This window comes from Balaenoptera borealis (genome assembly GCF_965194805.1).
Source record: "Balaenoptera borealis genome assembly, chromosome: 3".
In the NCBI taxonomy this organism is placed as follows: domain Eukaryota; kingdom Metazoa; phylum Chordata; class Mammalia; order Artiodactyla; family Balaenopteridae; genus Balaenoptera; species Balaenoptera borealis.
In genome coordinates this window covers 59,305,430-59,323,025 of record NC_138866.1, presented here as the reverse complement: position 1 = coordinate 59,323,025, position 17,596 = coordinate 59,305,430, and the positions used below count along the sequence as shown (strand labels likewise).

The 17,596-nt window shown below is 35.5% G+C and overlaps 1 protein-coding gene across 6 annotated transcripts in view; it reads left to right on the top strand.

Annotated features, from left to right (window-relative positions):
• The window catches only part of GEMIN2 (gem nuclear organelle associated protein 2), a 42,183-nt gene that overhangs the window by 11,241 nt on the left and 13,346 nt on the right, over positions 1-17,596 (top strand). For 3 of the 6 annotated variants that reach the window (XM_082384215.1, XM_082384216.1, XM_082384214.1), the window contains 3 exons: positions 61-129; positions 3,202-3,312; positions 5,046-5,104. In XM_082384215.1, coding sequence (XP_082240341.1) covers positions 61-129; positions 3,202-3,312; positions 5,046-5,104 — 239 coding nt within the window. Of the gene's footprint in view, positions 1-60; positions 130-3,201; positions 3,313-5,045; positions 5,105-11,208; positions 11,629-17,596 lie in introns of those variants that run through there. The other 3 variants (XM_082384217.1, XM_082384219.1, XM_082384218.1) reach the window with 2 other exon arrangements.

The window sequence follows — 17,596 nt, the reverse complement described above, 5'->3', positions numbered from 1 at the left end:
GAACTTGTTAGTGTTGTATTACTAATACTGTTCTTTCATCTCTTTCCCCCCTTTTTTTAGGCAACAGTAACTAGTGTCTTGGAATATCTGAGTAATTGGTTTGGAGAAAGAGACTTTACTCCAGAATTGGTAGTACTGCATCTTTTTCTTTTCATAATGCAGACAAAATTTATATACTTATATATAAGATATGGCTCTACATTATTTATGTATATGTATTATACATATACATACAACTATATGTGTAACGCAAGCAATGGTTGTTTGCAGTAAAATAAGGAAATTACACTAAAATGTAAATCAACATACTACTTCCTTCATTGAGATAGTCTTGCATTGGGAAAAAAAAGTCAACTAAATAGTTGATTTATATCCTGGGAGAAGCTGCTTATCTTGTCACAGATCAGCAACAAACAGACTGGCTACCAGTCTGCACACCCCATTTCAAATAGCACTGACCTAAAGGACTTTGAAATGCATTTTCTAAAATGGCTTTGAAATCCAGTTCACAAAAGAATATCAGAAACACCAATAATGGCAAATATATGTGCCAGGCATTGTTCTAAGGATTTTATATATAATAACTCCTTGAATCCTTTGATAACCTATGAGCTGTTATTTCCATTTTACAGATGAGGAAACTGGAGCACATGGGAATTTAGTAACTTGCTTGAGGTCACACAGATTATAACGGGCAGAACTGAGACTCATGCCCTGGCAGTCAGGCTATACTCTCAACAGCTGTGCTGTATTACCCCTCTATTTTATTGCTTTATGCTCACAGCTTACTTTTCACCTTCAAAATTGGGTAAATTTGGTAGACATTATATAAATGAATTACCCACCTAATCCCCTAATAAGAAATTTTATCATCCTTTGGAGTTAGATTTAATTTAAAAAACAAATATTTTTCACAATTGAGGGTATTTGCAAAAGAGTGTATCTGAGGCTCCAAAGCTTCCTGTCAAAATAGATGATATAATCTTTGCCCTCCAGAAGCTTACAGTCTGCTGGGAGAGACAGATAAAGCAACATTACAGTACAGTGTATAAGTTTCCCAGCCTGCCATTCAGCCAGGTGGCTTAGATAAGTCTCTTCCATAAGTGTAATGATTATATTCTTTATCACTAGATTTTCGTTTTTTATTTTTATATTTTCATTCTTTTAAATCTCTACCATATAACATGTAATTTTGAAGGGGAAAAAAATCCATGCTTAAATCACTGTTTTCGATTGAGTGGTCAGACATGTCTTTTACATAGTTGTTACTAATGTATGTATTCTGATTTTTTAGCTCACATTTCACATATATATTTCTATATGATAATGTAATTCACATAATTGCCGTTGTCCAAATGTCTGTGGTTTACTTTGATTCTCATTATTGACCATTTGGATTCTTCCTTATATTTTACAATCATGACTAAATTATAAACATTTATACTGATTTTCTTTTTTATTATTTCTCAGGATATTTCTAGAATAGAATTATTGGATCAAGGTTTTATAAGCTTTTGTTACATCCTGCTTGCTTTCCAGAAGAATTGAACCCATGTATAATGACATCAGCAATGGATTCTTAAATTTCTCTTCCCTACAACCCTACTTTAAGTTGAACCATATGAAATTTCCCTTTTTGTAGGTTAGAAACATTTGATTTTCAACAATTCCATATGGTTCAAGCTATCACTTTAAAATTTGTTTTGGTTTTTCAAATTTAGTAAATATATAGTAGTACTTCAAAGTGAATATAATTTATGTTTCTTTCATTATCAGTGAAACAAAACTTTTTCCATGGGTTGATATATTAGCTGCATCTTCAATAGATAACTTAGTTCATATTTTTAGGCTACTTTTTCATTGGAATCTAGATATTGAGCTTTAAATTCTATATCAGTTCTTCCTGTCTGATAGCGACCTTTTAGCAGTATTATTTATCTGACGTATTTTCCTGCTCTTCCTTTAATCTTTATTTTTTTAACTCTATTGTAAGATTTTTGGGACTTTTTTTTTTAGCTTTTAAAGATTACCCACTCAAGAGGGTGATAATTTTGGCTTTTCCTGTTAATTTAATGAAAATGTATTACTGAAAAGTGTGGCTATATTTGCCAGAGGAACCATTAAAGTGTTTCTGAACCAGGGATAGCTGATTTACTAAATTTTAACCTGATTAATCCTTTGAGTTTTATTTTGAGTAGTCTGTCTTTTAAATCAACAGTGTTCAATTCCTCTAAGTAACCATACCATTAGAACTCTAGTACTGAGAATACCAATGTTTAAGAAAAAAACTTGTGTCACAGGAAGTTTGCTTATCATAAACTAGCAAAAAGAAAAAGGGACCTTTTAATTATTTCTTTACTTGGGATTACTTGTCTAATATTTTTTGAGAAATACCACCTTATTTTGCCAACTAAGTGTGATGTTATTAAAGAAGGTTTTCAGCTATTTAGTTTTGCTTTTATTTTTTAGTATTGTCACAGTGTGCTCACTGACTTTGAGAAAAGGAATCTTTCAGTATAGATACATCTTAGACAATCAGTAGAGATTTAAGCACCTTCTAAGTGTAGAGGCCATTTGAATACCTGAATGCCAGCTTTATATTGTAAATTTATCCCGGAAAGTTTGAGTCAAGTTTAAATGTATACTAGCTTTTTTCGTGTAGAAGAGAGTCCCTCTCACTCTTTATAAAAGAAACCTGGATGTGAATCTTTTTTTTTTAATGTTATTTTATTTTTTTTATTAATTTTTATTGGAGTATAGTTGCTTTACAATATTGTGTTAGTTTTTTGGATTTCCTTCCCATTTACGTCACCACAGAGCATTGAGTAGAGTTCCCTGTGCTATACAGTAGGTTCTCATTATCTATTTTATACATAGTATCAATAGTATATATATATGTCAATCCCAATCTTCCAATTTATCCCACCCACCCCCAGATGTGAATCTTTTTGTTTAAGAAAAAGTCTTATTGATTTGGGGTTGCTTGAGGAGCTTAGTGTGTTACACAAATTGCTATTTAAGCTTTGTTCTAATATTCTTCAGGTTTCCCCTAAAGTGATGTGTTGCTCTGAATAAACTCAGTCATATATACTGCTGGTGGAAACATAATTTGATATGACCTTTCTGAGGTACAATTCAGTGATTATAAGTTAAACTTACAGTTCAGTTTGCTTACTTACTACTTTTTTAAATTCTATATAGGGAAGATGGCTTTATGCTTTATTGGCTTGTCTTGAAAAACCTTTATTACCGGAGGCTCATTCACTGATTCGGCAGCTTGCAAGAAGGTGCTCTGAAGTGAGGCTTTTAGTGGTAAGTTCAAACTTAATATTTCAAATCAGAAGCGCTCACCAATTTATGTGGTGGTAAAGAACGATTTCAATGAAACAGGAAAACATGGAATATTTGATTAGTCAGGATTAGATTTAGTCACATAATAGAAGAGTCCAAAATAACAGTAGCTTAAATAAAACGTAAGTGCTTTTCTCAGACAAAGGGAGTCTGAAGGTAGGCAGATTAGATCTAAGATGGCAGCGACCCAGGCCTTTGAGTTCTGCCACATGTGGCTTCCATCCTCAAGCTCACCTCATAATCCAGGATGGCTGCTGGAGCTTCAGACATTATATTTCACTATAGGAAGCTGGAAAGAAGGGAAGAAGGTCATCCCCTCTAAAGAGCCTTCCCAGAGGTTCTACAAGCACATCTGGCCAAAATAGCTCATTGGCCAGAATTTAGTCACATCATAAGGAACTATGGGAAATGTTTACTTTAGTTGGGTGACAGTGTGTCCAGCTAAAAATGAGGTTCATTTGCTAAATAATAAGGGGAGTCAAGAAGCCGGAGTGGTCAACTAACAGTCTCTGGCATAATAATTGTTTTGAATTTCTCCAATCAGACCCTTCCTCTAACTCATACCTGCAGCATTACAGTATAAATTAATTTGATGCCAGACTAAGTCCACTTCTGATTTTTTTTTTATTCCTCTTTTCTCCTCCACAAAATGTATACTTGTTCTTCATTGACTGCTCCAAAATATTTTCATTAAATATCCACGATATGGCACAAACTAACTTATATGGCCTGTACTCTGAGCAAAATGTACTTGTTACTCATTAAATATTCCCTAAGCTATGTTCCTAGACTTTATTCCCTCTCCAGAAGTGCCTTTTCAACCTCTTCTAATCTGCATCTATATACCATTTACTTTTCACAGTCTGGCTCGTATCCTATCACTTTCTGTGATACTTTCCCTAAATCTCACGATTAAAAAGAATCTCTTCAATCCTCTATTTTTCCAGTATGCTTTGTATCTTTTTTATGACACTTAACACATTTTTCCTTTATTTAAAGCTGATATGGATATTTCCTCTTCTGTGCTATCAGCAGGAAGTATGTTTTATTCATATTGTTAAGTTCTTGGCACATAAAGGAATTGAATATGCTGACATCATTGAAGTGTGTCCCAAGTTTGAATAATGTATGACATGTCTGTTATAACATTACTCAGTGAGTTATTGTGACTGTTCCTTGAAATGTATAAAAATAAATTTCATACTCTGTAAGACTACCTTCCATGTGTCTTAGGTCTGTCATTTTAACAGATATTTAAAGTGAACTTTAAATGTATAGTTCAGGAAATACTTCCATCGTAATTGAGAATTCTGATCTGGAATATTTTCTTTAAAATATTTTTATATAATTTTTTTCCCTTATTGCCCAGTTAGGACACAGGGTTTTTTTGCTCCTGTACTTGGAACCAGGAAGAAGATCTCTCCCAAGTTATCCTCCTTAGAGCCCTCAACTCTTATTTCTTTTCAGGACCTATTCAGGACCTTTCTTTAAAAGATGATCTTAGATGTTTTCCAAGGAATCATTAACTCTACAGTTTCTCCTTTTTCTTTGACATTTTCTATTTCCCTGTGGTTATTACTGTCCTCTAATAAAATGCTCATGTTTTCCATCTTGAAAAGAAACTTGTTTCAAAAATATTAAGGGATAACAGACTACATTTTAAACTTTTTCTTTTTTCTTTTTTTTTTTTTTAGGACAGCAAAGATGATGAGAGGGTTCCTGCTTTGAATTTGTTAATCTGCTTGGTCAGCAGGTAAGTAATCCTTGGCTTCTTGCTTTATGATAGCATTATTAATGGTGGTAGAGAGTATTGTTTCCATTTTACAATGAGGAAGTTGAGGTATAAGGAAACAATATTGTGTTATCACAATTCCCTTTATTTCTAGTTTTTTTCTATAAATAATGCTGCATTGAAGATCCTTGTACACACAGCTCTATATTTTCCAAAGGGTAAATTCCTAGAAATAAGTTAAAGGGCTTGCATGTATTTCTTCTTTCTTTTTTTAAAATTTATATTTATTTATTTATTTTTGGCTGTGTTGGGTCTTCATTGCTGCGCGAGGGCTTTCTCTAGTTGCAGCAAGCGGGGGCTACTCTTCGTTGTGGAGCATGGGCTCTCGGCACACGGGCTTCAGTAGTTGTGGCACACGGGCTCAGTTGCTGTCACTTGCGGGCTCTAGATTGCAGGCTCAGTAGTTGTGGCGCACGGGCTTAGTTGCTCCGCCACATGTGGGATCCTCGACCAGAGCTCGAACCCGTGTGCCCTGCATTGGCAGGCGGATTCTTAACCACTGTGCCACCAGGGAAGTCCCAAGGGCTTGCATGTACTTCTAAAACCGATATATTTATTGCCAGTTTGCCTTCCAGAAAGATCATACCACTCTGTGTTCCCACTAAAGTGTCAATGAGAGTGCCCGTCTCCTATTCAGCACTGGGCGTTTTCAGTTGATATAAATATTTCCATTCTGATAATAAAAAGATACAAATTATTTTTATGATTATCAGTAAGGGTAGAATATGTTTTATTTTATTGCAGTTTTTTTTAATTGCTACTGTCCTTTGTTCATTTTCAGTCAGGGCATGTTTTTATTTAGTATACATTTGATTTTATTTCTTACATTAAAATTTCACCTGGAATTTATTTGAAAATGTCTTCATATTCTAAATTCTTGTGTGTGTGTGTATATATATACACACACATATTTATTTTAGGTCTCTTTCTGGACTTGATATTTTTGTTCATTGGTCAGTGTTTTTATTCCAATGCCAATAACTTTTCAAAGTTTTATAGTATTTTTAATATTGGGAGGGTAAGTAATCCTGTGTTCATTTTTCCCTCCCCCAGACAAGATACTTTTTTAGAGTGTACACACATTCAGCATGTAATTTCTTGATCTACAGTAATTATGCTAATGATGATAAATAACACTTACTTGGCAATTTGTGCCAGGCATTTTTCTTAGTGCTTCAAAATAGGAACTCATTTAATCCTTAGAAGGTAGGTACTATTATCAGTTTACAGATGAGGAAACCATGGCAGAGGGAGGTTAAATTACTTTCTTACCATCACAGAACTAGTAAATGGCAGAGCTAAGATCCAAACTCCAGAACTAAGCCCTTAACTATGCTGATCACAAACAAAATTAATACCTACCTCATCTTTTGGTAGTAAGGATTAAATGAGAGGATACAGTGTTGCCCTAGGCGCAAATATACTGTATCTCTAATCCTTAAAACAACTCAGGGTTTTTTTTCCTTTACAGATGAGGACACCAGTTCATAAGATTAAGTATCGATAATTGATGGTTCAGTAAGCTAGTACTTAATGGAACCAGAAACTTAAATATATCATCTGACTGATATTTTATAATATTATGCAATTATGAGAGAAGAAATGTCCAAGTGTATTGGGTCATGATTTTTTTTTTTCCCCTCAGAAAGTTAGGTAAAAATGGAAAAAAGTTCTAGGACAGAAAAGTTCTAGGACAAAGTTCTAGGACAGTTCTATAGACTTCACTTAGGAAAACTTATAGAAGGTTATAGCAAGCTTGGAAAAAAGATAACATAGGCCTTGACTCTTTGCAGTAACAGCTTCAATGTAAATATCTGTCATTGTTATGACAGAAAACCCAAGAGGGTTTTTTATTGTTGGTTTTGTTTGTTTGGGTATCTTTAAGGCAAGAACTGCTAATTCATAGAAATACCTCATTAGATGAGTGGGATCCCATTCAAAAAGGATCCAGTAACTGTTAGCTGCCTTAATTGTTTTACCAATGGTAATTATTTTTTTAAGCTTCTTATTATGGAGTTGTTTAAACCATAGAAATATTGTAGAATAAATCCATAACCCAGTTTCAACTGTTTTGTTATTGTATTTTAAACAAATCTCAGACATGTCATTTCTCCTGTTTTAGTGTATCTAACTGATAAGGGCTTTTAAAACACATGACTGTAGTATTTGTATCACAAACTTATTAAATAACTAATAAATTTAATAATAACTCCATAGTATCATCTGATGTCCAGTCCATGTTTCATGTTCCCTAATTATCCCAAGAATGTCTTTTTACATTTGAATTGTTCAAATCAGGATCCAAGTGTGATGCACTCATTACATTTGTCTAATATGTCTCTTAAGTATCCCCATCAACCTCTTGGGTTTTTCTTGCCATTTTTTTTTTGAATAAACCGGGTCCTTTGACTTGTAAAATTTCCCACATTTTGGTTTTGACCTAACTTCATGATGGTATTTAATGGTTCATCTATCCTCCATATTTTCTGTAAACTGGTAGGTAGGTCTAGAGGCTTGATTATATGTCATGTGTATGTTTGTTTGACAAGACTCTATGTGTGCTATTGTGTCACATCAGGAAGCATATAATGTCTAGTTGTCCCACTTTTAGTGGTGATAAAGTTGACCATTGCATTCAGGTAAAGGGATATTGCAGTCATTATTCTTTTTTTTTTTTTTTTGATTTATTTATTTATGGCTGTGTTGGGTCTTCATTTCTGTGCGAGGGCTTTCTCTAGTTGTGGCAAGTGTGGGCCATTCTTCATCGCGGTGTGCAGGCCTCTCACTATCGTGGCCTCTCTTGTTGCAGAGCACAGGCTCCAGACGCGCAGGCTCAGCAATTGTGACTCACGGGCCTAGTTGCTCCGCGGCATGTGGGATCTTCCCAGACCAGGGCTCAAACCCATGTCCCCTGCATTGGCAGGCAGATTCTCAACCACTGCGCCACCAGGGAAGCCCCCATTATTCTTTTTGATGCTCAAGTTGTCCCATCTTTGGACATTGGGAGCCCCTCAGATCAATTCCTATGCTTTTTGTTATATACCCTTAGTGGTCTTTTTTATTTTACGGCTTTCTTCCTTTCTACGTTCTTTCTTCCTTTCTCTTTCTGAGCCAAGATGACTCAGATGTATCTTGGACACTTGGCTCCAGATCTGGAATCAATCTTTTCTCCTGGGAGTGCTGGTTCCTGTTTTAAAGTAGAAAATGGTGTCTGGAGTCCACAATTTGGACATTAGGAAAGCTAGTTTTTATTAGTTTGGTCATTGCATTTAGACTTTTTCACTGAACAGAGCTAGGAAGTTATGTAGTTTTTAGAAAGAGAAAAATAAAATCATGAGTTCAAATTAATTTTCAGTTCTAAGTTAAGACTACTTGATTTTTCTTTAATGTTTTATTTCTGTTCTTCTATGCACAAAATTCTGGTTTCTAATAATATTAACATAATTTTTGGCTTTATCCTGTAATATTCACGTAATAGTTTCAGAATAACAATACTAACAATATTACTGATAATAAAACTATTGAAATCAGTTTAAGAATTCTTTTTTTTTTTGGAGTATAGTTGCTTTACAATGTTGTGTTAGTTTCTATTGTACAGCAAAGTGAATCACATATATATATATATATATATATATATATATATATATATATATATATATATATATATATATATATATATATATCCCCTCTTTTTGGATTTCCTTTCCATTTAGGTCACCACAGAGCACTGAGTAGAGTTCCCTGTGCTATCCAGTAGGTTCTCATTAGTTATCTATTTTATACATAGTATCAACAGTGTATATATATCAATGGCAATCTCCCAATTCATCTCACCCCCCTTTCCCCCTTGGTATCCATATGTTTGTTCTCTATGTCTGTGTCTCTATTTCTGCTTTGTAAATAAGATCATCTATACCAGTTTTTTCAGATTCCGCATATATGCGTCAATATACGATATTTGTTTTTCTGACTTTGTACATTTAAAAAATTCTTTGCAGTTCTCTTTGTCACTGGTATATCTCACTAGGGATATCAGAACATCATGTTTAAGATCACTTGAAATTATTCTCCTCTGTGTGGTTATGCCGCCAACCTAGTATAGGAGAAAGTTCATTTGGTGATTTTCTGTTTTTATTTAATCTTGTTTTATAATTTCATAAAATAGTTACATTGTTCCAAAGTTAAAATTATAATTCAAGGTACATTTTGGAGCATTTTAGAATCCACCTTTATCCTCTGTAGCATCTTTTCTCCCTTTTGTAGTTACCCATTTTATTGTTAATTTTTGATTTATCCTTCCATTCACTGTTCTTTTAAAAAATATAAGCAAATATATATAAATATATCTGCATTCCTGCAGATGCCTACAAAACATAACATACTAAGCATTCCATTCTGTACCTTGTTTTTTCACTTAATAGATCCTGGAAATCACATGGTAGCAGTGCAGATATTTTCCTCTTTTTTTTTTTTTTAATAAAAGCCTCATAGTCTTCCACTGTGTAGATATATCGTAGTTCATTCAGTCAGTCCATTTATTGATGGATATTTGGGTTGTTTGTGGTCTTTTGCTATTACAAGTAGTGCTGCAATTAATTTTTTAAGTATACATTAAATTTTTTTAAATTGGAGTATAGTTGATTTACAATGTTGTGTTAGTTTCTAGTGTACAACAGCATGATTCAGTTATCCATATATATATTCTTTTTCAGATTTTTTTCCCCTATAGTTTATTACAGGATATTGAATATAGTTCACAGTGCTATACAGTAGGACCTTGTTTATCTATTTTGTATATAGTAGTTGGTATCTGCTAATCCCAAACTCCTAGTTTATTCTCCCCCGCCTTTCCCCTTTGGTTGCTATGTTTGTTTTCTATGTTTGTGAGTCTGTTTCTGTTTTGTAAACAAGTTCATTTGTATCATTTTTTTATTTTTATTTTTTTAATAAATCTATTTATTTATTTATTATTTTTGGCTGCATTGGGTCTTCGTTGCTGTGCGCGGGCTTTTCTCTAGTTGCGGCGAGTGGGGGCTACTCTTCATTGCGGTGCGCAGGCTTCTCATTGCGGTGGCTTCTCTTGTTGCAGAGCATGGGCTCTAGGTGCGCAGGCTTCAGTAGTTGTGGCTCGCCGGCTCTAGAGCACAGGCTCAGTAGTTGTGGCATATGGGCTTAGTTGCTCTGCGGCATGTGGTATCTTCCCAGACCAGGGCTCAAACCCAATGTCCTCTGCATTGGCAGGTGGATTCTTAACCACTGCGCCACCAGGGAAGCCCTGCATCATTTTTTAGATTCCACATATAAGTGATATCATATGGTATTTGTCTTTCTCTGTCTGACTTCACCTAGTATGATGATCTCTAGGTACATCCATGCTGCTGCGAATGGCAATATTTCATTCTTTTTTAAGGCTAATATTCCATTTGTGTGTGTGTGTTCACAACATCTTTTTTATCCATTCATCTGTTGATGGACATTTAGGTTGCTTCCATGTCTTGGTTATTGTAAATAGTGCTGCTATGAACATTGGGGTATGTGTATCTTTTCAAATTAGAGTTTTCTCTGGATATGTGCCCAGGAGCAGGATTGCTAGACATATGGTAACTCTATTTTTAGTTTTTTAAGAAACCTCCTTACTGTTTTCCATAGTGGCTGCACCAATTTACATTCCCACCAACAATGAAGGAGGGTTCCCTTTTCTCCACACCCTCTCCAGCATTTGTTATTTGTAGACTATTTGATGATGGCTGTTCTTATCGGTGTGAGGTGATTGATACCACATTGTAGTTTTGATTTGCATTTCTCTAATAATTAACAGTGTTGAGCATCTTTTCATGTGTCTTTTGGCCATCTGTATGTCTTCTTTGGAGAAATGTCTATATAGGTTTTCTGCTCATTTTTTGATTGGGTTGTTTGTTTTTTTGTTATTGACTTGTATGAGCTGTTCATATGTTTTGGAAATTAAACCCTTGTTGGTCGTATCATTTGCAAATATTTTCTCCCAGTCCATAGGTTTTTTGTTTTGCTTATCATTTTCTTTGCTGTGTAAATTCTTTTTTCACCAGGTATTTTGACCAACGTGACTTAGCTGATGAGCCATCCTGATAATAGTGATCTCTCAGGGATAGAAGATATTTGTAATGAAGACAGCCTGAGTCTGAGGATGTGCAATGCCAGTTCAAGTACAGATTGCATCACATCTTCAACACTATGTGAAGCATCTTCATCTTAACCTGTGCAACTCAAGTTGATATTCAGAAGATAGATTGTGTTGGTATGAGTATCTGAGGTATCTTTGAAAGATGTTACCCAGTTTTTGCTGAACAATTTAAATAGTTTTCTGTAATCACATGCTTTTAAAACAAACTGAATGATTTATTGGTGAAGCATCCTGCACAGAAACTGTATGATGAAATTGTACAGAGGTTGTTGGTGCTGTTTCATTGTTTATTTACATATACACATATAAAATTCTATTGAAAATGTGTTTTGGTTACTAAATTTTGTTTGACTATTTAACAAAACAAAAGACAATGGATAAATGTCCTTAGTATTAGAATTAAGATAATCTAGATTATATGGCACGTGTATTCATAGTCAGCAACAAAATTAGTCTAACATTTTCCCTTTAAGCTCTATACTTTTATTTTTGAATGCTTTCTTTCTTTTTTTTTTTTTTATAAATTTATTTGTTTATTTTTGGCTGCGTTGGGTCTTCGTTGCCGCGCGTGGGCTTTCTCTAGTTGCGGCGAGTGGGGGCTACTCTTCATTGCGGTGCGCAGGCTTCTCATTGCAGTGGCTTCTTTTGTTGTGGAGCATGGGCTCTAGGCGCACAGGCTTCAGTAGTTGTGGCTCACGGACTCTAGAGTGCAGGCTCAGTAGTTGTGGCACACGGGCTTAGTTGCTCCGTGGTATGTGGGATCTTCCTGGACCAGGGCTTGAACCCGTGTCCCCTGCATAGGCAGGCGGATTCTTAACCTCTGCACCACCAGGGAAGCCCCTAAATGTTTTCTTGTATAAACAAAACGTTTTCTTTACAAGTAATTTTCAGTAGTACCCTAAAAGGTCGACTGTTTTAATTTTCCTGTCACATCTTTTATTCATATCACAGGCTTTCTCTAGTTGCAGCGAGCGGGGGCTACTCTTCGCTGCGGTGCCTGGGCTTCTCATTGCAATGGCTTCTCGTTGCGGAGCATGGGCTCTAGGTGCATGGCTTCAGTAGTTGCAGCACGCAGGCTCAGTAGTTGAGGCACGTGGGCCCTAGAGCACACAGGCTTCAGTAGTTGAGGCATGTGGGTCAGTAGTTGCAGCGTGTGGGCTGTAGGGTGCGCGTGCTTCAGTAGTTGTGGACCATGGGCTCTAGAGCACAGGCTCAGTAGTTGTGGCGCATGGGCTTAGTTGCTCCACGGTATGTGGGATCTTCCCGGATCAGAGATTGAACCCGTGTCCCCTGCATTGACAAGTGGATTCCTAACCACTGCACCACCAGGGAAGTCCCAGTTTACCTATTTCTATATCAGGTAGGAATGTTTCCTACTTTAAGCAACAGAAGATCCAAGTAGCAATGATTTTTCAAATAGGGATTTATTTTTCTCTCATAACAGGAAGTCTAGAGGAGCTGGTGTTGGTTCAGTGACTCCACGATACCAAGGTCTCTGAGAGTCTTTTAGCTTTTCCCTCATGGTAAGATGGCCACTGCAGTGCAGAGCACTGTGTCTGTATTCAAGACAGGAAAAGGGGGGAAGGAGGCAGAGCCTTCCACATCTGTTCCTTTTCTCATAAAAGCAAAACCTTCTCCAGATATCCACAGTGGATTTGTGTTCACCTGCTGGCCATGAGTGTATAAAATTATTACCTCTAGCCCCAAGAAAAGTGGGGAAATGAAATTGTAAGCTTTTCCGGTCTTTCTAATGGGAGATGGAAAAGGAAAAGGGGATTGGGAATAACTGTTGATCAGGCAACCAATAGTTTTTCCGCTACTTATGAAAGAAACAGATGTAATTTTATATTTGAATCTTTTCTACTATTATGTCTTCAAAAAGCTGATTTTTAAATGGTAGCCTAGTAGTCTAAGTTGTATTTTACCATAATTTAAACATTCTCTCATTGTTGGATATCTAATCTGTTTTCAGTGTTAATTCAATATAGAAAATGCTACCGTGAATACCTGTACGTACATAACTCTTTCCTTACTTTGACCGTTAAGTTCCCAGGAGTTGGGTTGCAAGTCATGAGTCTATCAGTTAATATTGCATTTGAAACTTGACTTAAGTGAGGTTTTAAAAATTAGGGATTTATTTTTGTTTCTCATAAACTGATTCTGGTTTGAGAAATTCAGGGCTGGGACAGCAGCTGTCCAATATCTTAAATATCCTAGGCTGCATCCAGATTTCTCCTTCGTCAATGTTAGTGTATAGCTTTCATCTTTTTAGTCATGATCTGGTTGCTTTATCTCTTATTTCGAATCTACATTCCAGGGAGGATAAAAAGGTACCACCACTTCTTGTTGTCATGTCAGGGGAGAAAAGTGTTACAAGAAACCCTCAACTTATATTTCATTTACCAGAGTTATGACATTTTCTACTTATAAAGAAAGCTGGAAAATGTAATTTTTTAGGTGAGCACTCCTACCAAAGATGGTTCTGTTAGAACAGGGGAGAGGGGCTACTGGGTAGGCAGCCAGCTGTGTCTACCATAAAGAGTTTAGATTTCCAACCAATACCACAAGTAGCCTTGTTATAGCCTCATATTCTTTGCTGATTTGATCTTTAGGGGGTGGGGCTAGGGACTGATTTAATAAAGGTAAAGTGTCAATTTATTGTTTTAACTTTTGTATAACTCTTCCATAGCTAGCGGGTGAGCATGTGGTTATGTTCACTACTCACACAGAAGAATTAACTTTCCTGAGGACTAGAAACATAAAAAAGAAGGCAATTTTGCATGTACAGAAGACAAGTGGTATAAGAAATTATTTGAATGCAGTTACATCTCTATTTTCCAGCAAGCTGTAGGATCTCTACTATTTAACTGAGAACTTATTTTTCTAGTAACTCAACTTGGCATAAGGATATTTTTCAGGAATGTAGAAACAAATAAAAAATATTATAAACCACTAATGTAATTGTAAATATGCAGACTACCAGTATATCAGTAGCTTTAGGGTTTATCGAGCCTTTCACAATTAAAAGTATCTTCTGATTTTAATGAGAAATTGAAGAGGAAAATCTTTCCAACTGTTATCACAGGTAGAAAGCTTTAAGTCCATTGAGAAATTACACATTTTAAATACAGAATTTAGAGGTAGTTATTTTGAAAATAATAGCTACCAAATGGTAGTTTAATCAGGTCTATGCGAGCATGGACCAAATAAATTAAATTGCTCCTGTATTTGTTTTCACGTAAAAGATTCATTACTTCTTTTGGGCAGGAGGCCATTATGCATTTATTAACTTGCAGTAATACTGCAAAGTTGTATTCATTTCTCCTTTTTAAAATAAGATTATTTCATCTGTGTCTCTTAGCAGAATAAGCCAGTTAGAGGCCAAATTAGATGAAAAGTGGTTCAGGTTATCAGTTTTGCCACCTGGGGACAAGGATATAAAAACGTGTTAGAAATTATTGAGAAAGATCAAGCTGACCTGTGTCCATTTTAAGATTATATTTTCTTATACATATTACCAAATTCCTACCAGATTTTTAAAAATAATGTTTCCTAAATAATATACCTTAGAATATTGATTTATGTGAACTTTAGTGTTTCTTGAAAAAAATGGTACTTTAATCAAATACTAAACAAAATTAAGCTGATTATTGATTTTTCAGAACTTGTAACATGCCATTCATGTGCATTAAATAAAGTTGACAAAAGAGGATGAATAAAATGTATCTGATCACAGTACTCATTTTTCAAAGAGTGCTTTGAAAAACTTTAGCAGGTTCTATCCAGTTTCTTGCTTAACTCTGATGACCCCAAAGTTTGTGCCAATCCCAGTTTCTGTAATCAGATTGGTGCTTACCCAGGGCTGAGTTGAACTCCCATCCTACAGGTATATTCTAGTAAGACTCGGAAACAATTCACCATGTAACCTTGGCTGTAGGATTTTGTTTCCCTTTAGTCATTGTATGTTGGGTTCTGCTGTGGACTGAATATTTGTGTTCCCCCAAAATGCATATATTCACCTAACCCTCAAGGTGATAGTATTAGGAGGCAGAGCCTTTGGGAAGTGATTATTCGGTCATAAGGGCAGAGCCCTCCTGCCTTTGTAGAAGAGACCTCAGAGGGTTAGCTAGTTCCGTTCTGCGAAGTGAGGACACAGTCAAAAGACATCTGTCTGTGAACCAAGAAGCAGGCCCTCACCAGACACCAAATCTACAGGCGCCTTGATCTTGGACTTCCCAGCCTCCAGAACTGTGAGAAATACATTTGTGTTTCATAAACTGACCAATCTGTGGTATTCTGTTATAGCAGCCCAAATGGACCAAGGCAGGTTCTGATGACATCTCCAGGCTTAAATTCCCTTAATGAGGTTTGACTGGTAGACACAAGGGATTGAACTATGTCATTATGGTTAGCATAGGCCACTGACTAAATAGTTTATAAATGCTGTCCTCATAGTTTGTCATTCGTACAGTGTAGTTTTTACTTTTGAAACATACATCTGCTCTTCAACACAAGTTTACTGTTCACTTAGGGCTGTTGATGACTATAATTAAGATATAAGGTTGTACAAAAGGATACCCAAATAAAAATATCTTTATTATGGGATTACTTTAAAATAATCTAATGCACAATTTACTTGTAACTTTCAAGTCTTTTTGATATGCTCACAGTCGTGTGTATTTATATTCATAATGTATATATATATTTTATATATTTATATATATTTATATATAATATATATTTATAGATATAGATATAGATATATATGTACTTTGGCCTCACTGCAGCATGTGGGACCTTAGTTCCTCAATCCAGGATCGAACCCGTGCCCCCTGCATTGGGAGCACGGAATCTTAACCACTGGACCACCAGGGAAGTCCCCATAATGTATATTTTATATATTGCATGTGCAGTATCCTGTAACAAACTGTTTTCTCTTAATACCAATTAACATCATTCCATGTAAGCAAATACATGTAGATCTCTTTCATCCTTTTTACTGGCTGCACAGTATTTCCTTGCATGCCAGTACAAATCAAGTGCCATCAGTGAACACAACCAAATAGTGCAAATCCTTATACAATGGACATTTAGGTTGTTTACACTTCTTGGCTCTTGTTAATAATGCTGCAGTGGACATGGGAGTGCAAATAACCCTTCAAGATCCTGACTTCAATTCTTTTGAATACTCTCAAGTGGGATTGCTGGGTCATATAGTAGTTCTAGTTTTAAATTTTTGTGGAATCTTTATACTTTTTCCCTAGTGGCTATATCATTTTACATTCCCACTGAGAATGCACAAGGGTTCCAATTTCTTCACATCCTTGCCAACGTTTATTTTCTGGTTTGGGGGTTTTTTTTTTGTTTGTTTTTTAATGGCTATCCTAATGGGTGTGGGGTGGTAACTGATGGTGGTTTTGATTTGCATTTCCCTCATTAGTTATGATACTGAGCATCTTTTCATATACCTGTTGGCCATTTGTATGTATTCTTCGGAGAAATGTCTATTTCAGTGCTTCGTTCATTTTTTAATTGGGTTATTTGGGGTTTTTGCTACAGTTTTAGTTCCTTGTGTACTTTAGGTATTAACCCCTTACCAGATACATGGTTTGCAACTATTTTCCCCATTCCATAGGCTACCTTTACATTCTGTTGTTTCCTTTGCTATGCAGCTTTTTAGTTTGACATAGTCCCACTTGTCTATTATTTTTGCTTTTGTTGCCTGTGCTTTTGGTGTCAAATCCAAGAAATCATTGCTAAAAGACCAGTATTATAAAGCTTTTCTCCTATTTTCTTCTTGGAGTTTTAAAGTTTCAGGTCTTAAGTCTTAAACGCACTTATACGTTGATTTTTGTGTATGGTGTAAGGGTCCAGTTCCATTCTTTTGCATGTGTATATTCAGTTTTCCCAGTACCATTTGTTGAAGATATGTTATCTTTTTCTACTATTTTCCTTTATGATTTTCTGCATGTCTTAAGTCTTAAATGCACTTGTAAGTTGAGTTTTGTGTATGGTGTAAGGGTCCAGTTCTATTCTTTTGCATGTGGATATTCAGTTTTCCCAGTACCATTTGTTGAAGATATGTTATTTTTTTCTACTATTTTCCTTTATGATTTTCTGCATGTCTTGAAAAGGCCTTCTCTACTACAAGATCATAAAACTAACCTCATATTTTCTGTAGCCCTTTGTGGTTTTACTGTTTTAAATGTAAACCTTTAAATGTCTTCCCCTCCCCCTACAGAAAAAAAGGAAATTCAATATTCCCATACTGTTTTTTGTATAACCTAACTTTC